At 47.7% G+C, this 22,425-nt stretch overlaps 2 protein-coding genes across 4 annotated transcripts in view; one reads left to right on the forward strand and one right to left on the reverse strand.

The window, feature by feature from the left end:
• Positions 1-2,639: 2,639 nt before the first annotated feature.
• LOC140255719 (syncytin-2-like) lies at positions 2,640-11,692 on the reverse strand. The gene is given in 6 exon segments (XM_072343567.1): positions 2,640-2,732; positions 2,735-3,257; positions 3,259-3,308; positions 3,310-3,382; positions 10,353-10,444; positions 11,570-11,692. Coding segments are annotated over 6 exon segments (954 nt in total).
• Positions 11,693-21,978: 10,286 nt separating this feature from the next.
• Positions 21,979-22,425, forward strand: part of RNASEH2B (ribonuclease H2 subunit B) — a 43,566-nt gene continuing 43,119 nt past the window's right edge. The window contains exon 1 of one of the 3 annotated variants that reach the window (XM_072360269.1): positions 21,979-22,191. In XM_072360269.1, coding sequence (XP_072216370.1) covers positions 22,128-22,191 — 64 coding nt within the window. In that variant the 5' untranslated portion in view covers positions 21,979-22,127. The remainder of the gene's footprint in view (positions 22,192-22,425) is intronic. The other 2 variants (XM_072360248.1, XM_072360259.1) reach the window with 2 other exon arrangements.

Raw genomic sequence — 22,425 nt, forward strand, 5'->3', positions numbered from 1 at the left:
GTGTTGGAAGGGATGCTTAAAGGCCATCTGGTCCAACTGCCCTGCAGTGAGCAGGAACACCTGCAGCTCCATCAGGTGCTCAGAGCCCCATCCAGCTGACCTTGGGTGTCTGCAGGGATGGGGCATCCACCACATCTCAGGGCAACCTGTGCCACTGCCTCACCTTATTGTAAAGAACAAGTTACTTCTTTGAGTTAATCCATTTGAAAGAACGCATCTCCCTTAATTTGCCAACATACAGAGTTGTGAACTGGTTGGGAAGCATCTGAAATGCTCAGTGCTAATTTCTGCTGTGTAATTCTTGAATCCTTCCTTTGCTGCTCTGCAGGCTGTCGAGAGAAACCTGCTTTGTTAGCTAGGATCACCTGTGCCACATACGCTGCCTCAGCTGTCAAAATGATGGTAAGTAAATCCTCCTGCTGAGGGGCATCAGAGAAACACAGCGTGTCAAGCATGGAAGAGGTTTATTTGGTTGACATCAAGCTTTTAATCATTGCAACATCTTAAAAAGATAGAGAGATGACAAGCAAAGCACTAATCAGTCTGTCCAACAGGTATGAGGGGAAAAAGAAAATACTGTCCTTTGGATGTTGTGTATTCTGTGCACTTAAGCAATACCAACACTGAGTCCCAATAAACAAATAAATAAATGTATGGTGGTTTGTTGGGTTTTAAATGTATATATATATAATCTAACAGAAAAACCTGTTGCTGACCTGGGACATCTCTTCTCCATCAGTTGCATATTATAGCAATGGATGGATGGTCACAAAGAAATCAGTCTGCAATAGAAAAGAACGCACCCGATGATTTCTAATCAGAAATAAATGTTTCCAAAGGCTTAAATGATACTGCTGCTTTGCTTTGAGTAAATATAACAGTGCTTTAATGGTACTGTTTGCAAAAGTATTTTGTGGTAACTTGTGGTTTTCTAATATCTGACTGATCTCATCTACTGCCAAAGCAATTCTTCACAACGTCTTCTTGTTTGTTGAAAGTACTTCACATTTTCAGAGATAGAGATTCAGGACTTGGTCCATGCATGTAAAACTCTAACCTGGAGGGTAATGAGCTGACTGAGAGCTCCCTCCTTACCTAAATTAGAATTATTCTCTGAAAATGAACAGTGTTAAACTCTTAAAAACAAACAAACAATATGGGGAAAATTAGTAACACGTTAGGAAAAGAAATCTCTACTCAGAAGATAGTGAGGAACTGGCAGAGGTTGCTCAGTGAAGCTGTGGGTACCCCATCTGGAGGCATTCAAGGCCAGGTTGGATGTGGCCCTGAGCATCCTGAGCTGCTGGGGGGCAGCCCTGTCTGCAACAGGAAGGTCAAGGCTAAATGATCTTAAACTTCCCTTCCAACCTAAGCCATTCTATGATTCAGTGCTTACCTGCTGAACTGAAGTATCTACCATTTGGAGATCTAGCCCTAGACAGGTGGGCTAAAGTAGAGATAAACTTACAAAGTACCTCAGATGAATGCTGTTTGGTTCCCTTCCATTACCTAGAAAAGGACACTAAATGATCAGCCTGAAGGTAGATGCCTAATGTTTGACAGTGTGAATCTCATGCTTGTTTAGATATTACTGGCCTGCAGGAATATTTAAAACAATTATTTTTTAGCTTAAAAAAAAACTATTTTCTAGTTCAGTTACAAATTCAAACATAGATTTTAGAGCTGTGTAGATTTATAATGTTTACGTTACTGTGCATGTTCTTTCTGGCCATGCCATCTCTATGCTAGGGCTCTGTGTGTTCCCTTGAGTTGCACAAAAACGCTGTGAGGTCACCAGGATTTAAACACAGTGGGAATGGGATATTGTGCCTCCCCAGTAATGATGGGTGATGAGCACAGTGTTCTTTAGCACAGTGTTTGCAGTGTTCAAAACTCTATTCATTCTTTTTGCAGAAGCCTCTTGACTTGCCACTCAAGATAGGATATGGCTCCTGTTGATGTCAACATGTTGTGTAAGGGTTGCTGAAGCACCAAACAGCCCAGATTGCAAGTTGAAAGACCATCATGGACAATATTTCATGGGAAAAGGGAATGAGATGATCTGGCACCCTGTCCTATTGCATCTCAAATTGATGTGCGGAATCAGACTCTATAACCAGGATTAGGTTATTAAGCAGGTATGTGTTTATTCAGCGCTGGGCACATGGGGGATCGCTCCTCCTAGCATGTGCACCGATGGACAGAAGCGTTAGCAAGTTATAGAGCGAGCGTGTACATATTCATAACATATCCATTGTTTTTCCGGGAACTCATTTACATGCTGTCCCTCCTACTGACGCGTGCGCAGTCCGTAGTGGGGGTCTCGCTCCGGTGGTCGTTGGGATGAAGTCAGTAGTCTTCCTCAGGTTACTTTGACCCAGTTCCTCTACTCAATCAGTCAGAGCCAATTTCTTTGGCTACCTTTCCCTTATGCATACCCCCAACGGTATTGACTTAACTATAGACCCAGCTGTATTATCCCAACTGTATTATAACTATAGCAATGTCGACATGTCCCACTAGTCCTTTCCTTCTAACATTCCCCAAAGCCTAGGATACTTAATCTTCATGAAAGGCCCCTATTTGCCTAATTCTTAGTTTCAATTCCCCCCTTTTCTTGAATCTAGCAAAATCTTTTGCTAAATGATTCCATTTCTAGAAAGAAAATTTCTAAAATAACTTCCATTTTCCATCTTCTGCCGTAATCTATGCCTCTTCCAATCCTCATAGCTATTTCTGTATCTTTGCAAAGCCACATCCCACATTGTGACATTATACACACCAAAACAAGCAAGGCCAATATTGCAACACAAGTCAGAAACAATTATTTTAACCAGGTAAAATTGGGGAGCCAATCCAATAACTTTTCCAGCAACTCTGTAAAACCAAGGGAAGTGTCGTCTAATGAAACTTGATGGAGCACTTTAGTACATTCCCACATAGTCTGTAAATCAATCTCTACTCTTTGTGTCTCATCTACGTAAGCACAGCAACTCTGATTTATGTTTACACAAACTCCCCCTTCTTTTGCTGTTATTAAGTCCAGCACCATCCTATTCTGCAGTACTACCTTACTTAACGTAGAAACTTCTACTTGTAGCGCTTGTATTGCATCAATAGTTGCATTTTCTATTATCTCTAATGTAGCTGAAATATTAATGATTGCAAAGCTATGAAAGGCAGTTGGCCTGTCTATAAGGAGGTTATTTACATGCTTCACCCTCTTCCAAGGAGTTCTTAATATCCCAGGAGGGAGAATCGTGTTGTTGTACCAAATATCCCCCTATGCAGTATCCCCTCCAGTTAACTTGGTAAAGTCTTTCTTGCTTGTCCATCACCACAAAGCCACCACAACCCTGGTCCCAAGGGGCACTTTTCTGACCTGTGATATTATAGCAAGGGTCATTTTTCCCACTTTCTCTGGGGCTTTCAAGATTACAAAACTGTACTCCATCTCGTAGGGACACATTAAATTCCCCAACGCTTACCAGTTTACCTATGCCATATCTCCTAAGCATTGCAATGTTATGATTTGCCCAGAATTGTAACTCAAACTGAGGTCCCTTTATTTCTGAGGTTATATTCTCATTCATACACTTACGTTTACCTCCTGCTCCTTTCCACAATGTCCAATTAGTGGATGGAATCCCATTTTGAGGGAGTTTCATTCCTCCGTCCCTTGGCAAGGCTGTACATACACAGCAATCTGAAATATTCATAATTCCAGTAAGATTTTCTGTCATTTGTATAAAAGCATTATCCCGCCAAGCTAAAGCAGCTCCTATATATATATACTAAAAACTAATACGTTCATGTTTTCTTCTTAAGTCTAAGCTTAAGAGGTTCTTTCTCTTCAACAGTCCGCCGTGGTCGGGCAGCCTTCTTCAGGGGAGTGTGATGTATCCATGGGATCAGTCCTTCCACCTTAACCGCTGTATGTGTAGTCAGTAGCACTTTGTAGGGCCCTTCCCACTTCAGTTCCAAAGGTGAATAATCATGTACTGGCCCATCCAGGCCCGGTTGCTCTAGTACCAAATACCACTCTTTCAATTCTCTTTATTTGCCTTGTTAGGCTGATCACATATTTGTTCAGCGCCTCATCCCCCACTTGTGTGGAAGTTCCCTGTGGTACACCATAGGGTCGCCCATAGACAATTTCATATGGGCTTAATCCTTCCTTGGTTTGGGGTTTAGTTAAGAGATTGTTGCTGGCACCCCGAACCATGGAATTATTTCGTGTAACAGAACCTTTGTTACTTCCCTAGCCTTGTTAGTTTGGCAAGGGTATGCCTCAGGCCATCCTGAAAAGGTATCTGTTAAAACCAAAATGTATCTATACCCCCCTTTTCTTGGGAGCTCGGAAAAATCCACCTGCCATTGTTGTCCTGGACAATTTCCTCTTCCTATTTGCCCTAACTGAACCTTATGGCCTGTTTTAGGATTATTTTGTAAACAAACTTCACATGGCTGGGTCCCTTGCCTGATGGTAGTATACAAATTACGAGCGACCTGGTCAACAAAACATCCAGGATCTCCCCAGAGGGGACATATATTATAATTGCTCCAGAACTGAAATTTATCTTTTATAGCATCAGGGCCAGATCCACAATGTATGGAAGCAGACATGCATGTGGAGAGTCTTATCTCACTGGGATATGGACTGGGACTGCAACTTGAGCCATGTAAGATATTCTTAACAAATAGGGTTCTCACTTTAAGCTTCTCTGCAGGAAGAGACACATATAAAAAACTTCTAATACTGTTTCTGATAAACATTGAATATCGTATCAGAAGTAATCGGGTAATATTTCGGGGGTGGGATTTTAATCACATCTGACATTCTGCTTATTTTAAAAAAAAACCAGGAGAACATCTTTACTGGAGATACTGTACTTGAAACCATAAGCGTGAAATAGCAGAGTTTGTATGGCTGGGAAAGCCCCATAAATACACATACAGCTCTGCCTGGCTGCTCCTGGCCAGCCTGGGCTCCCCTCTCACCCTAAGCCAGTGCGTAGAGACCATAAGGGACCTCAGCTTGCTGCTGGGAAGGGAGAGCAGAACCAAGAAAGTCCGTGTGACTTCCCTGTCTCCCGCATATCTCATCCCTACTACAGACCCGCAGGACCGCACCAGTGCAGAACTCACACCCTCCAGTGCCTTCCTCTGTGCAGCAACTAGAAGCTTCATCAATTCTCGCTGGCTCAGAAACAGAGGAGAAAACTTGGCCTCGTGAAAGCAGCTGTCCCTGACTTCCGAAATAGACACAAGGTGTATTTGCAAAGAGTGCTCCTTCCTATGGCCATCCAAGCACAGTGTCTGAGGGAGTGCTTATATCCAGGCATGTGAGATCAAAAGAATTGGGCAAACAAAGGCTCCAACAGCAAAAATATATATATATAAATAAATAGGAGACACTTGCAAGAGTTGAACACAACTGAAAACAAAATGAATACAAAGAGAAATAGGTTCCTGTGCAGCTGTATACAGCAAGAGACCAGCCAGGGCCTCTGAGCAGTGCCAAGATGGTGTGTGGAAGGGGATGAGCAACAAGTACATGCTGGCTCTTCCCCTGGAAGCTCACCTCTGTCTCAGCAGAGTCCAGTTGCAATGCAAAGCTGCAATGCGATTAAACAGAAAATCACTTAGGAGGAAAATCCCTCCCAAACTCCGACACAGACTGCACCGTACCTCTGAAGTTACACTATTTGTTCATTCTGAAAACTAGAAGAGAAACTTTGTTCTACTTCTTAAATTCTATTTAATTTAATTTGGCATTTGACTATAAAGAGAGAGAGAGAGCAAGGCCTGAATTCATGACTTCCAAGCTCATAAAGGACAGAGATAAACAATGTTACCAGAACTGTTGCTGACTGCAACAGTAGCTGTGCTCACACAGCAAAGCAAAGGAAATCATGTCACTGAGAGCACACAGGCTGGCTGAGAAGTAATCTCTGAAGCTAATGCAGAGCACAGCAAGCAAAGCATGCTGAACTGAGATACACACGAAACATAAGGTAAGCAGCAAACAGAGGAATGGACATATTGCAGGCATTGTGTTTCCCAGAGCAGGACCCCTTACAGGTCACGCACACAGGGGCTACGTGCTCTGCAAGAATCTGCCTTGACGTTGATGGTTCTTATCTACGCGCTGCTGGGATGTCTGGTGGTTCTGGTTTGCAGTTCATAAAAGCAGGAACGCTGAGAGCAACGTTTTATTTGTAACCTGTCGCGTTCCTGTTTTCCCACTGAAAAAGCCCCAAAAATACATGATGTCATTTTAGTGGGGGAAATTGCAATGTCGAATTTTCTTTATGCACTTTCACTATCTTTCTTCCTTCTTGTTTCTTTCAAACAACTTCTGTTACATGAAATATTGTGAAAAATATCAAGAGAATAAAATTTAACAACTGTTATGAAATGCTCAGATAATAAATACAATGGACATACAGCTAAACATCGGTTAAATTGCACCGAAGGCCTGAAAAATATAGGAGAGAAGCTTAAATTCTGATTGCTTCAGTCTGAGTTTGGCTAGCTCGCTCCATAGATTCACCGAGTCCAGGTTTATACAGCACAACCACCTAATCATGCCCTTTGAAACACAATGCGTATGGGACATGTGCCTCCCCAGTAATGATGGGTGATGAGTACTGTTTTCTTTAGCACAGTGTTTGCAGTGTTTAAAAACTCTATTTATTCTTTTTGCAGAAGCCTCTTGGCTTGCCACTCAAGAGAGGATATGGCTCCTATTGATGTCTACACGTTGTCTAAGACTTGCTGAAGCACCAAACAGCCCAGGTTAGATGTAAGTTGAAAGACCATCATGGACAATATTTCATGGGAAAAGGGAATGAGATGATCTGGCACCCTGTCCTATTGCATCTCGTATGCCTCCAGTGACGCAGTTTCTGGTGTGCCCCTGGGATTGTCCCATTGACGGGCTGTTCTCACTATACAATCCCACTGCACTCAGCTGAAACCTATTCAGTGCACTCAACGGAGCTCATCCAGGTGCCTAAGCATAGGGATCTAGTTGAGATTCCCTAGTTCCATTAGGAGTGTACTGGTTGGGGCTGGGATAGAGCCAATTTACACATGATGAGCCCTGCTTTCCTGAGCGTGGCTGAATATTTGCCCACCTATAGGAAGCACTGAATGACTTGCTGACTTCATCTCATGAGTTTTACCTTTCTGGTTCTCTTCCCCCATTCCATATAGGGTGGGTAAATGAGTGGCTGTGTGAAGCTGAGCTGCCTCTGGGTTAGCCCACAAGGGGTGTTTGACTGTGTTTCAGCAACTCCATGGAGCCCAGTGGGTTCTGGTTTTGACTTTATTCCAATTTGTACTTCCAAGAGTATAATGTCATCACTGAGTGCCATGGACCTACTTCTGGCATGTAGGGTAATTCTGGAGGGGCTCTACAGAGGATTTTAAAAGGGTAATGATACTCTGGACTCTGCGACCGGGCACACTCCAGACATCTCTTCTAACCAACGTCTCAGTGAGCCTATGGACCTGGTTTACCCAGTTCTAAAATGCAGAGCATCTTTGAATCCCTGTGTTAAGCCTGCTCTGTTCTTGAGTTGAACCAGAAACCAGTAAACATGTTCTCTAGGACACTTCAGTGTGATCCTGAGTTGGTTCTATTCTATTCTTTAACTGTGCCAAAATATATGGGGTCTTACACCAAGAAACTGCTTAATCTCATTGTTTCAATGAAAAGATGTTTGGACTTCAAACTGAGAATATGTTCAAGTGGTTTTCAGAACACAGAAAATAAAGGAAATTTTTTTTCTTTCCCCTCATCAGACCAACACACTTGTTCTGAGCTCAGCAAAGCCTTCCCAATTGTGACAGTGGAATGAATTCCCCTATCCTGCCTCACTACTTAGCTCCTCTGCTTTAGCTCCAAGTCAATGAAAGACAGCAGTTGCAAGCGGGGCAAATGGGGCATGGATGGGACCTTACCCTTCCTGCCATGAGAACAGCTGCATTAGCAGTAATACAACAGAAAGGCCCAGAATAGGAGAATTACATTTCGGTTATCCTTTTCACCTGACAATTTAATTGCAGAACAGAATGAAATAACCGGACATAATTGAGTGGACATCCAGCTTTGTACTTGTCTTTATAATATCTGATAACTATATGTTTTGGAGAAGGCATTGTTGGATTCTCAGTAGGCTCATTCATTGCACAAGTGCATTTCTGAGTACTGAAATCAAATGCAGTCTTTCTATTTTTTCCTTCACTCTGTTACTCTGTAATACCCATCCTGCAACAACTCTTTTTAGCAGCTGGAGATGGACAAATCCCTGGCATGGGAGGCATTCATATCGGTGTAGTGCTGTCATTATAAGGATGCCACTGACAGAGGCAGATGGGGGCTCTGCCAGAGGAGAGCCACGTCTTACTTACCAGGATAGTTCCTGAGAACATACTTTGCTCACAGGAAAGCATGAATGAGAGAACACGAACCGTCCTTTGTCATAAATTGATTGATATTTGCACCAACATTTGAAAGACTGACTATCATTGTTATGTCCCAGAGGCCTTATCCAGAGACTTGCGCTTGTTCACTCCTTCTAAATCAGGAGCCAAGATTCTCCCCACCCTTTGCCACTTAGGCTCTCTCTTTCCCTCCCCTCCCACACATACCCTTTGTTTGACCCCACCAATACTACAAGAACTACTTAATTAACAACAGTTGTTAAATTTGTTTATGGACTGACCTTAAAATGCAGTTTAGCTGGCCAGATAGGATGAAGCCAAATTGTTTTATATTTCAGTTAAGAAAAAAGCCTAGGTAGAGAGCAAAATGAGGAAAAACGTATACTCCTGAAAGAAAGAGGGGGCAGAAAGAAATCCCAAAACACAAGAAAAATGCAAGAAAAATATCATTCCATTTCTATCACCCCTTGGCCTTACCCACACTGGCCATCCAATCTGCCTTATAATGAAGTAGTTACCAGTGGAGCCCAACAGCCACTGCTGATGCTTGCAGGTTTTCAAGCCGAAGAGGAAAAAAGGGGGACACAGTCCATTGGAAGCTTTTATTTGAAAGCTTTTTATTGAAAGCAAAGAGCTCCGTTCACCCCCACCCATTTTCTTTGGCATTTGGAAGTTTGATCCAACTTCTGACCAGAGATGCCTCGTGTCTGATGAGTACGGATTTGTGCTGGGCGCAGCAGCTGATGCACTTTTCAGGGAAGGAAATTTCCAGTGTTCCTTGCAGTTAATCTGTTCTTTCACACTCACTGGACGTACTGCTCTTTCTTTTTTCCTCTCCTTTGCCAAAGTTCCCCTTCTTTCTTGTAGCTCCATTTCCAATCACCTTTTCCTTCCTTCAGTTTCTGACCCTCAGGATTTACCTACTAACTCACTTAGAAGGAGAGCAGCAAAATCTTACTCTAAACTTAAAAGAAAAGTTGTTAGCTTTAGTTTGTCATTCTACGTGCAATGACTGTGGAAATCCTGTGAGGCAACTAAGACATTACCCAAATGGTTGTTACAATCCTATATAATTTAAAACCCAATTTGCACAAACAATATGGATGGTATCCATATTAGTTGGTTTTTTTTTCTTTTTCAGAAACTTATGTAATGATTTTAGTCCCTCAGTCTTTTGGTACCTCAGTGATAACGCTTCTCTGAGTCCAGAACGCTTCCCAAAGCATCCTGCTGCAGAAGCAAAACTGACAAAACATTTTTATTCCATCTCTCTGAAACAAAATGCAAAGCCAGAAGCAGATTACGGCACAGTCTGAAGAGTGTCTGCACATTAGAGAAGAACCACGGCCCCATGGTGTGAGAATGGAAGAAGCTGAAGAAACTCACCTGCTTCCTTCTGATAGGCTGGTTACTGGCAATGGGGAGAGCTGGTCTTTATTGTCCCACTGTCACAGGAACAGGCAGAGATCTTGAAGCACTTCTCATGAATACACACCCTGGCCAACCATGCACTCAATTAACTATAAAAATTCGTATTTTATTTGAACTGACTTATTGAAATATATGATTAATGTCTTTTTGAATTAGCTGTCCTTGTGCTCCCCTTGTGTAATCAGCTATATGTGTTCTGCCCCCCCCCCCCACCATTGGAAAATACCCTTTTTTCCAACCTACAAAAAATTGTGTTGTCAGAAAAATACGGTAATTTGTCAAGGATTTCTGCATCACAACTGTCCACTCACTTGGTGCTGGAGCAACACTTCTGTCCAGGCTGTCCATTCGGGGCAAATGGTCACAGTACATGCACCAGTAGCCAAATTCCCAGCCAGAAGTTGAACAGTCTATTTGCATACGATGCAGGTACACAGTGTGATTACTGCATGTGCAATAAGCCTTACACTTTCAGAAACATCAGGTTCACAGTGCATGAACTCCCACAGTACTGTGCACCCAACTCCTTCAGACCTGCACAGGTATCTTTACGCATGGCCTGCAAGCAGAGAGCAGGCAGGTCAACTCTCCCACTGTATTTGACAGTGTGGGGGGAAAATAATAATAAAATAGAACAACCACACAACCACCTCTAGTAATTCCAAACCTAGCAGAGAAGGCAGAGAAGTTGGGGAAGAAACTCTATGAAGAGATTTGGATTCATGTCTACGAAATCAGATTTAGTATTCATCTCTATGAATGTACTTTAGAGAGGTATGTATAATAACACCTTTCGGATCCTGAATGAAAATCATACTGGTAACATGCTGTTACAGCTCTGGTAGAGCACAGCTCAAAGACCCAAAAACATTTCTCTTCCTGGTGACCACAGCGGGGCAAATGGGTACCACACACCTTGTAGTGCTGTACCTGCCAACAGAATCTGAGAGAAAGAAGAAAGAAAAGGGGACAAAGTGGTTGAATCCATCTTAGGGAGAAACAGTTAAACGTGATGAAACCTGCTTCATGGGACGAGAGCAAATGCCTTCCAAAGGGAAGCACAAGTGACCACCAGGCCGTGCTTGGTCTCTACATGACCACCCTACGTAAACGAGTAACATAGACACATATTGAACCAAAAAAGTGGAAGTACATGGGAACCCTGTAAATACCCAACCCCATTGTAACTGAGAAACAAAAAATAAGCCATGAAAGACAAAAAAAGACAAATCAGAAAATACTAATTGAGATCCAAGCTAAAAATTGGCAACTAAAAACGTTGATCTCGGTGTTTATGCCATTACAACGACAAAAAAAAGTTGTTATCAGAATAAAATAAAGAACCACAAAAGAGACACAAAATAAATTTAAATAATATTTATTAAATTAATTGATGAATCAAATTGATGAATCAAATTGACGAATCAAATTGACGAATCAAATTGACGAATCAAATTGACGAATCAAATTGAAACAGAAAAAGGTTGACATGTTGATATCCATATACGGCACTAAATTCTAACCTCCGACGGGCGCAGAGTTCCCCCGACGCGCTCCCACCTCCCCCCTTGCTAGGGCGCGCGTCCCCCGCCGCGGGTCCCTCGGCGCGCTTCCACCTCTCCCATTGTCAAGGCGCGCTTCCCCAGCCGAGGGTCCCCCGCCGCGCTTCCATCTCTCCCTTTGCCAAAGCGCGCGTCCTCCGCCGCTCGTCCACCGGCGCGCTTCCACCTCTCCCTGTGCTAAGGCGCGTGTCCCCGGCGCGCATCTCCCGGCGCGGGTCCACCTCTCCCTTTGCCAACGCACGCATCGACCGCCGCGGGACCCCGGCACGCGTCCCCCGGCGCAGATTCCCCTGCGCGCTTCCATCTCTCCCTTTCCTAAGGCGCGCGTCCCCCGCCGCGGGTCCTCCGGCGCGCGTTCCCCTCTAAAATCTAACCTCCGACCGGCGCAGAGTCCCCCTGCGCGCTTCCACCTGTCCCTTTGCCAAGGCGCGCGTCCCCCCGCGTTCGTCCCCCGCCGCGCTTCCACCTCTGCCTGTGCTAAGGCGTGTGTCCCCCGATGATCGTCCCCCGCCGCCTGTCCTCCGGCGCGCTTCCACCTCTCCCTTTCCTAAGGCGCGCGTCCCCCGCCGCGCGTCCCACGGCGCTCGTCCACCGCCGCGCTTCCACCTCTCCCTTTGCTAAGGCGCTCGTCCCCCGCCGCGGGTCCCCCGGCGCGCTCCCACTTCTTCCTTTGCCAAGGGGCGCGTCCCCCGGCGATCGTCCCCCGCCGCGCGTCCCCCGCAGCCTGTCCACCGGCGCGTCTCCAACTCTCCCTTTGCCAAGGCGCTCGTCCCGCGGCGCGCTTCCACCTCTCCCTTTGTAAAGACGCGCGTCCCCCGCGCGGGTCCCCTGAGCGCTTCCCCCGAACATCGTCCCCCGCCGAGGGCTCCTCGCCGAAGGGTACCCGGCGCGATTCCACCTCTCCCTTTACCAAAACCCGCGTCCCCCGCCGCGCGTCCCCCGGCGCTCGTCCACCGGTGCGCTTCCACCTCTCCCATTGTAAAGACGCGCGTCCCCCGTCGCGTGCCCCCTGAGCGCTTCCCCCGAACATCGTCCCCCGCCGACGGTCCCCCGGCGCACTTCCACTTCTCCCTTTACCAAAGGGCGCGTCCCCAGCCGCGGGTCGCTCGGGGCGCTTCCATCTCTCCTTTAAACAAGGCGCGCATCCCCAGCCGCGAGTCCCCCGACGATCGTCCCCCGACGCGCGTCCCCCGGTGTTCGTCCCACGGCGAGGGTCCCCCGGCGCGCTTCCATATCTCCCATTGCAATGGCGCGCGTCCCCCACCGCGCGTCCCCCGGCGCGCTCCAACTTCTCCCTTTCCTAAGGCGCTCGTCCTCTGGCATGTGTCCCCCGCCGCCTGTCCTCCGGCGCGCTTCCATCTCTCCCTGTGCTAAGGCGCGTGTCCCCCGGCGCTCGTCCACCTCTCCCTTTGCGAAGGCTCGTCCTCCGCCGCAGGTCCTCCGGCGATCGTCCCCCGGCTCGCGTCCCCCGGCGCGCTTCCACCTCTCCCTTTCCTAAGGCGCAAGTCCCACGACGAGGGTCCCCCGCCGCGCGTCCCACGGCGCTCGTCCACCGCCGCGATTCCACCTCTTCCTTTGCCAAGGCGCGCGTCCCACGCCGCGAGTCCTCCGGCGCGCATCCCCCGGCGCTCGTCTCCAGCCGCGGGTCTCCCGCTGCTTGTCCTCGCCGCTCGTCTTCCGACGCGCGTCCCCCAGTGCTCGTCCCACGGCAAGGGTCCCCCGGCGAGCATCCCCCGCCGCGGGTCCCCCGCCGCGCTCCCACATCTTCCTTTGACAAGGCGTGCGTCCCTGGTGAACGTCCCCCGCCGCGCATCCACCACCGCGCGTCCCCCCCAGCCTGTCCACCGGCGCGTCTCCAACTCTCCCTTTGCCAAGGCGCGCGTCCCCCGCCGCGCTTCCACCTCTTCCTCTGCTAAGTCGCGCGTCCCACGACGAGGGTGCCCCGGCGCTCATCCCGCGGCGATCGTCTCCAGCCGCGGGCCCCACTACGCTTGTCCTCGCCGCTCGTCCCCCGCCGCTTGTCCCCCGGCGTTCGACCCACGGCAAGGGTCCCCCGGCGCGCATCCCCCGGCGCGGGTCCCCCGGCGCGATCGAACCTCTCCCCTTCCTGAGGCGCTCTAAAATCTAACCTCCGACCGGCGCTCTAAAGTCTAACCTCCGACCGGCGCTCTAAAGTCTAACCTCCGACCGGCGCTCTAAAGTCTAACCTCTGCCGGCGCTCTAAAGTCTAACCTCTGCCGGCGCTCTAAATCTAACCTCCGACCGGCGCTCTAAAGTCTAACCTCCGACCGGCGCTCTAAATCTAACCTCTGCCGGCGCTCTAAAGTCTAACCTCTGCCGGCGCTCTAAATCTAACCTCTGCCGGCGCTCTAAATCTAACCTCCGACCGGCGCTCTAAATCTAACCTCCGACCGGCGCTCTAAATCTAACCTCCGACCGGCGCTCTAAATCTAACCTCTGCCGGCGCTCTAAATCTAACCTCCGACCGGCGCTCTAAATCTAACCTCCGACCGGCGCTCTAAATCTAACCTCCGACCGGCGCTCTAAATCTAACCTCCGACCGGCGCTCTAAATCTAACCTCCGACCGGCGCTCTAAATCTAACCTCCGACCGGCGCTCTAAATCTAACCTCCGACCGGCGCTCTAAATCTAACCTCCGACCGGCGCTCTAAATCTAACCTCTGCCGGCGCTCTAAATCTAACCTCCGACCGGCGCTCTAAATCTAACCTCTGCCGGCGCTCTAAAGTCTAACCTCTTCCGGCGCTCTAAAATCTAACCTCCGACCGGCGCTCTAAATCTAACCTCCGACCGGCGCTCTAAATCTAACCTCCGACCGGCGCTCTAAATCTAACCTCCGACCGGCGCTCTAAATCTAACCTCCGACCGGCGCTCTAAATCTAACCTCCGACCGGCGCTCTAAATCTAACCTCCGACCGGCGCTCTAAATCTAACCTCCGACCGGCGCTCTAAATCTAACCTCTGCCGGCGCTCTAAATCTAACCTCTGCCGGCGCTCTAAATCTAACCTCCGACCGGCGCTCTAAATCTAACCTCCGACAGGCGCTCTAAAATCTAACCTCCGACAGGCGCTCTAAAGTCTAATCTCTGCCGGCGCAGAGTCCCCGGCGCGCTCCCACCTCCACCCTTGCCACGGAGCTCGTCCCCCGCCGCGCGTCCCCCCGCCACTCCCACCTCCTAGTCCCGTCCCCCCGACGGCCTACCTCCATCCTCCACCGCCGTTTGCTCCCATCCTCCCACGACGCACCCATCCTCTGCCATGCTCCCATCCTCCACCGCGCTCCCTTCTCCTGTAAGCCAAGGGAGTTGATTATTAACTGCATTTTGCTCGTTTCTCTGGGAAACAAGACTCAAGGAGTACACGGTACGGGATAACCAGCATCACTTCACAAAGGGTAGGCCCTGCCCCACCAAACCTGTCACTTTGTGATGTAACTGCATCAGGGATGTCAGAATGGAATGTTGTTTCTGCATTCCATATTGAGAAGATGGATCTGAAGAAGTAGAGCACCATCTACTTGGATTTTGTAACTTGTCCTCAGAAATAACTGATGCTTACAAGTAGAAATACCATATATGTTAGTAGCATAGTATAGAAATAGGGTTGCTGAATTATGGGATTCATTCTTGCTTGCAAAACTGCAATAGTTTTTAAAGCGTTCCAAATAGTACAGATATGGTATTACGGATTAGAAAGCATATTGTAGGGCTACTCTGTTTGGAAAAAAGACCCTCAGCAAAAGTAAAACAGACTTCACAAACATCAAAGAAGCCAGGGCCTTTACACAAGGCTTGCTCTGTTTACATGGCCTTGCTCTGTGGGTAGGCTGGGATGCAACAGGCAGGCATCGAGATGCTCCCCTCTAACCTCCTTCCAAGCTTATCTCTAGGCAAGGATGAGTAGATGTCCAGAATCAACAACCAAGTATTGAATGAGCAGACATGCAAACTTAACTAATCAGTGATATATACTTAGCTGGAAAAATTCATGCTTATTCAGTATTCATACATTTAGTCCAGCATCAGGAAGATTGCAAACCTCAAATAGTCAGCCCATGAGGATCCAGGGGAGAAAGAGTAATAGCGCATAAAAGAGGGAACACTTTTCTGTGCCCTCTCCTGCTTGCAGGAGGCCCAACACTGCAAATAAAACCTGCTTTATCAGAGATACCGTTCTGATAAATCATGTGGGTGTTCCCAGCAGTGGGCAAGGGAAGCACCACTGGTGTCACCCATCTGGGCTTCAAGAAGGCCTCCAACATCGCCCCCCATAACGTCCTTCTCTCCCATTGGGTAGGATCTGATGGCTGGCCTGTTTGAGAGCTGAGGAACCGGGTAAGAAATCACACCCAGAGGGTGGCGGTCAGTGGCTCTCCATTGAAAAGGATTTCAAGGAGAAGTTGCGTCCCTCAGGGCTCAGGGCCCTTTCACAACTTCATCAGGGGAGCTGGCCGTGATGAAGAGCCCCTCAAGGTCCCTTCCCACTCTTGTTACAAGGACTTGATGATGCCGGGTTGGGCCCCACTGGGCTTCATGCTGCAGCACAGCCCTGCAGCTGCTCAGCACCACAGTCACCTGCTTAGTCTTCTGTCCAAGGTGGGATGAGGGGAAGGACTGGAAACAAAGTAGAAGCCGCCCGCCGGAATCCAAACACCACCGAGCGAGACAGCAGAGGGAAAACGGCAACCCAAACACTCCAGCAGCTGTCCCCAGAGTTCAAACGCAGCTACTCACCGCCCACCGACGAATACGCAGCGCCATCCACCGCAGCCTCCTCAACCGCCGAACAGCGTCTGCCCTCCACACAGCCTTGTGACGCCCGCCTTACGTCACGTGGGACGGAACAGCCCCTGCTCGTGCAGACTCCGGCCCGGCCCCGCTGCTGCCCATCATGGCGGCGGTTCCGCCCCGCCCAGCGGCCCGGCCTGGCCCTGGGAGCGGGCCCACCTCTCAGCAGCAGCCGAGCCTGGGGACGCCACCAACCCTTCATACATATTATATGTGTTTATATTGCTTCTAATTGTATCCCTATAAAATTAACTACTGACGGATTCTATGTTTTAACCAACACTGTCATTCTGGACTTTCTGTAGGTACAGGATGTGTCTCACTGCACAGAATCAGTTGTGTTGGAAGGGATGCTTAAAGGCCATCTGGTCCAACTGCCCTGCAGTGAGCAGGAACACCTGCAGCTCCATCAGGTGCTCAGAGCCCTGTCTGCAACAGGAAGGTTGAGGCTGAAGGATCTTAACGTTCCCTTCCATCCTAAGCCATTCTATAATTCAGTGCTTACCTGCTGATCTGAAGTATCTACCATTTGGAGATCTAGTGAGATCTAGCCCTAGACAGGTGGGCTAAAGCAGAGATAAACTTACAATGTATCTCAGATGAATGCTACTTTGTTCCCTTCCATTACCTAGAAAAGGACACCAAATGAACAGCCTGAATGTAGATGTCGAAAGTTTGACAGTGTGAATCTCATTGTTGTTTAGATAATACTGGCCTGGAGGAATATTTAAACCAATTATTTTTCAGCTTAAAAAAAAAAAAAAAAAGGAAAAAAAAAAAAAAAAAAAGGATTTTGTACTTCAGTTAGAAATTCATACATAGATTTTAGAGCTGTGTAGATTTACAATGTTTACGTTACTGTGCATGTTCCTTCTGGCTATGCCATCTCTATGCTAGGGCTCTGTGTGTTCCCTTGAGTTGCGCAAAAACCCTCTGAGGTCACCAGGATTTAAGTGTTGGAATGAACAAGGCCTCTAATATTCTTGAATTCAATAAGACTGATACAGGGAGAGCATTTTCTGAGGCAAGCAAACTTATTCTGGTAGACAAAAGGACTGCACACCTGGATGCTTTTCTTTGTATATGCCAGCACGTGTGTTTCATGTGCCCAAAATGGCAATTATTCTTGTCACAGAATGAGACTGCGAGTGCGACAAGACGATCCCATCGCATGTGTGATGAGATGATCCCATTACCTGAACTGTGGGTGATAAATGTTGTGTTTTAGACTCATCAGAGAGTACTTTTGGTCACATAATGAGGAAGGACTGTGATTTGTTTTGGTGGGTCAGAACGTAGATCCTTCATCACCGGTTTATGCTCTGTTCGAGTATGCTAAGAATATACCATTTGTCATTTAAATGAGCTCATTTTAATGCGCAATGAAGCATGATTCATGTTTCCTTATACAATTTTATTAGCCTTTTCAGTTTGGCTATTTATCTGTTGTTTCGCCTTTTCAGTGTATCCACTTTTAGTCATGAGGATGGAGTGTGATTCTTGTCTAATAGGAAGAAGAAAAATAAACTTGTTTCAATGGCAGAAGCAATTTTGTTATGTGCACCATGCAAAACAATGATCTGACATGTAACAAGAACAGTATTTCATACATAACATAAAATGAAATGTAATTATTTCTACGTTTTGGTGCATCAGCTAAAGTGACGTGTATCGACTGGGCTTTCATTCTGATGGGATGTAGCACTGTTCCATACATACAGCTGATCCTTAAGCCTGCAGATCAATGGATTTAAAGTTACAACTATCAATGTTTGGACCGCTGAAGCATAAAATGGATAAATATGGCCGTAACTGTATTTTGTGTGTTGAAAAATCATTAAATAAAACATAATAATAAGTGGCAACGTTTCTGTCTTTTAAACAACCTTTGCTTAACAAGGAATTGCACTTCCTTCTGAATTTTGGTTCAGTTCTTGCTCCAAGTAAAAGTTGGTTCACTTTGTTTGTGTAGCAGAGAAAGGGATAAATTCCACAGCTGAAGGTGGACAAAGGTAGTGTTTCCTTGGCAGCAGGAAGTAATTTTTGCTTGGCAAAAAGGAATGCTTACATTTGCGCAGACATTGGGATTATTGGAAGCAGCCCGAGCAAAACTGCATGAATGGACAACATGCAGGTGAGGTTTGAATGCATCTCAAATGGCTCTGAAATGTGTAAAATGATTGTCCTCCGATAGGATGCAGTCCCATATTGCATGCATTCAGCTTTCTGTAGTGATGAGTCATATGGACCCAAATGAGAATAGCCATGTGTGTAAAATTAAGATTGGAGTACATACAATGATATCACCACAGCACTTCAGAGCTGTCCAGTGTTTTCAACTGAGGCCCTTGTTCTTATTCTTCTTTTTTCCCTGGCAGGTATCAGGAAGGTTTAAAATCATTGGTAAGCCTGAAAGGAAAATATTTAATCCTTAAGCAAACACGATTTTAGTACCATCAGCTCCTGACAGAAATCCCCAATTAGTATATCTTTTATTTATAATGATATCGTATGTCATTGGTTTATAAAGACAGATAGTATATCACAAATGTGCGTGAGTAACAACAGAAAGCTTTAAATATTTAATATGTATAAATCACTGCATTATTTTCATTCCAAACCGATGTCATTTTAAAACATTATTCAGGCCCATTCGAGAATCTCAGTTTTGGGGCATTTTGAAGTACTTGAGAAAAACATTTTTAAGTGGAAGTTTCTGAGGAGAAAAAAAAAGCACTATAGATTTCAGAGCCAATATGCATCCAGAGATTATGGAAGATGGTCATAAATGAGGAGAGGAGAGGAGAGGAGAGGAGAGGAGAGGAGAGGAGAGGAGAGGAGAGGAGAGGAGAGGAGAGGAGAGGAGAGGAGAGGAGAGGAGAGGAGAGGAGAGGAGAGGAGAGGAGAGGAGAGGAGAGGAGAGGAGAGGAGAGGAGAGGAGAGGAGAGGAGAGAGGGAGAGGGGAGAGGGGAGAGGGGAGAGGGGAGAGGGGAGAGGGAGAGAGGGAAAGGAAAGGAAAGGAAGGGAAGGGAGGGAGGGAAGGGAAGGGAAGGGAAGGGAAGGGAAGGGAAGGGAAGGAAAGGGAAGGGAAGGGAAGGGAAGGGAAGGGAAGGGAAGGGAAGGGAAGGGAAGGGAAGGGAAGGGAAGGGGAAGGGAAGGGAAGGGAAGGGAAGGGAAGGGAAGGGAAGAAGGAAAGGAAGGAAAGGAAAGAAGGAAAGGAAAGGAAAGGAAAGGAAAGGAAAGGAAAGGAAAGGAAAGGAAAGGAAAGGAAAGGAAAGGAAAGGAAAGGAAAGGAAAGAAAGGAAAGGAAAGGAAAGGAAAGAAAGGAAAGGAAAGGAAAAAGCAAAGAAAGAAAAAGCAAAGAAAGAAAAAGCAAAGAAAAGAAAAGAAGGCATCTGGAACATCCATTCCAGATGTAAACTGATGTAAAGTACTCAGTACCTCTGAAAATGAGCTTGCTTACCACGTGCCTGAATTAGGATAGTCTGGTGCTTTGAAAATGTGAGCTTGACAACTCAGTTTTGCAAATGTACAGTGATGTTTGGTATAACATTTCCATCACACGAGATCCTGCACACATCACAGTCAGGGAGGAAACAGGATGTCTGGAACAACTGCAGGTGATGCCTCTGGGCTTGACCTTGACACTGCACCTGGTGCTTGCAGGGCTGGATTCCTGTCTTCTTGAGCCTTGTGAAGCTTGGCAGTGTACAACATCCTACCATGCATCACAGTGTCTTTTCAGAACTGGAAGCTAAGCCGTTATTGTTATTTACAGAGAACCTTTTCACCATATGGGAGGCTTTTCTTCTAGAAAAGTTTCAAATGCAGCAACCAATCCTGCACTGCTCTTCCAGCACTCTTGTACAGGTCATGGTGGGACAGCTGGAAGCCTCTTTCTGTCTTCATTAAAGCAAGTACCAAAGAGAGTTTTACGAGATCCATCAGCAAATGTTGCAATCCAGGCACACGCTAGGGCAACACACAGTCACTTGGAAAGCAGAACTGCCCTGTGATTTCAGCAGGGACTTCCTCAAAACACGTGGTGCAGTGTGGCCTTTGGCATTTATATCCCGTCTCACTTCAGGCAAGGGGGGGGAAAAAAAAACAAAACAGGAAAATTTAAATAAAACAAATTTAGATTAGTGTAATCTCAGAGTTATGAATGTATATGCTCCGACTTCAGGAAATTATTTTTTTCAGCCTTACATCAACTCAGCTGTTTAGCATATGTTGGCCTGGGTTAGTTCTGTTATGTTTGAGGGCATAGACGTCAATATGTTTCTAATATTTGTTTCATATCTCTGAGATTTACCATTGATATGTATACTTTAATACTTCTGATAACATATAATGTTTGTCTTCTAAATCTCTGGGACAGTGGCCATCAGCCCGTTCTTGTGCTGGGTACCAATAAGTTAATGCATTAAGTTAACGTGTATGCATATCTGTGGCTCTTGATACGTGACTATGTCTCCTTGGGACTATCGGTAGGTGCAGGACACATTTACCAGGATATTATGCACCTCTGGAGACACACTACTCCAGCTCAAAGCTGGGCCAATGACAGCAGTGTTCAGTCTGGGCTTTAAAAAGCGGAAAGCTGGCAAAACATGAGGACAGCAGTGTGCCCAGGTGGCCAAGAAAGCCAATGGCATCCTGCCTTCTATCAGATAGTGCAGCCAGTGGGAGCAGGGAGGTGATCATCCCTCTGGACTCAGCCCCAGTGAGGTCACACCTTGAGTACAGTGTTCAGTTTTGAGCCACTCACTACAAGAAAGACATTGAGGCCCTGGAGTGCGTCCAGAGAAGGGCAACAAAGCTGTGGAGGTCTGGAGCACAAGTCGTGTGGGGAATGGCTGAGGGGACTGAGATTGCTCAGTCTGGAGGAGACTCAGGGAAGACCTTATTGCTCTCCGCAACATGAAAGGAGGCTGCGGTGGGGCAGGGGTTGGCCTCTTCTCACAGGTAGCACCTATAGGATGAGAGGTATTATGTTATTGGCCTTATGTTGCACCAGGGGAAGTTCAGGTTGGATATTAGGGAACATTTCTTCTCAGAATGAGATGATGGTGGAGTCACCATCCCTGGAGGTGTTCAAGAAAAGGGCAGATGTGACACAGTTAGTGGGCATGGTGGGATGGGCTGATGGTCAGACCAGATGGTCTTTGTGGTCTTTTCCAGCCTTAATGGTTCTATGATTCTATAATCTCCATGAACAGAGAATCCACAGCCTCTCAGGACAGCCTGTTCCAGCACTCAACCACCCAGAGCCCCCAAATAAGCTTACTGTTCTTAGGTTTAAATGGGTTTTCCTGCATTTCAGCCTGTGCCAGCAGGTACCACTGGGAAGTGCCTCATCCAATCTTCCTTGCTCCCCTCTTAAGCCTTGTCTTCTCCAGGCTCTCTCCTCACACGTGACTTGCTCCAGTCCTATTTATCACAGAGGAGCTGCGGCTCCTTAAGACAAAGCTTTCAGCAGAGACAGGCAGCAGCAGGCACGGGGCAGCCATGACCGCCCTCCACGACCAAAACGAGCGATGGGGTAACGGTAAGAGAAGGACACCACGGCCTGACGAGACTGAGCCGCTCTGCCGCCGTCCGCCCCGCCTTCAGCGGCTCGTACCATTCTCTTCAAGCAGGAGGGGGGACCGAGCGGGTGACTCAGCGCCGCCGCAGCTCCCGCAGCTCCCAGCCCCCCTCCGCATCCGGCGAGGTGGAACCGTCCTGCCGCCTCGCGCGGGGCTCTGCGGCGCTCGCGTGGAGGGGCGCGTGGTGCCTTTTCCCGCTTCTCCTCGGGCCGTCCCCGCCCCGCCGCCATGTTGCGGAGGCGGCCGGAGCTGCGGCGGGAGCGGCCGGCGGGGTCGGAGGAGCATGCACGGCTCGGAGCAGCGGCCCGCGGGCAAGCACCCCGACCAGTGGGTGCTCATTGCACCAGGTAACCCCGCGTGGGCCCCGAGGTGGGACGGGCTCATCCGCAGCGCCGCTCTCTCGCCGGCCCCGTCCCGCTGACGGAGCTCGGCAGGAGGCGAGTGCCTTGCGGCGTGCAGCCGGCCCTGGTTGTGTGACACGGCCCCAAACGAAGTCCCGAGAGGACCCCCAGTGTCCCGCACTGCAACGAAGTGCTTTGTTTCCTATGGTGGTGGGGCCATCCCTGTTCACAGGCAATGCT

Source organism: Excalfactoria chinensis, chromosome 1 (genome assembly GCF_039878825.1).
Source record: "Excalfactoria chinensis isolate bCotChi1 chromosome 1, bCotChi1.hap2, whole genome shotgun sequence".
Lineage (NCBI taxonomy): Eukaryota > Metazoa > Chordata > Aves > Galliformes > Phasianidae > Excalfactoria > Excalfactoria chinensis.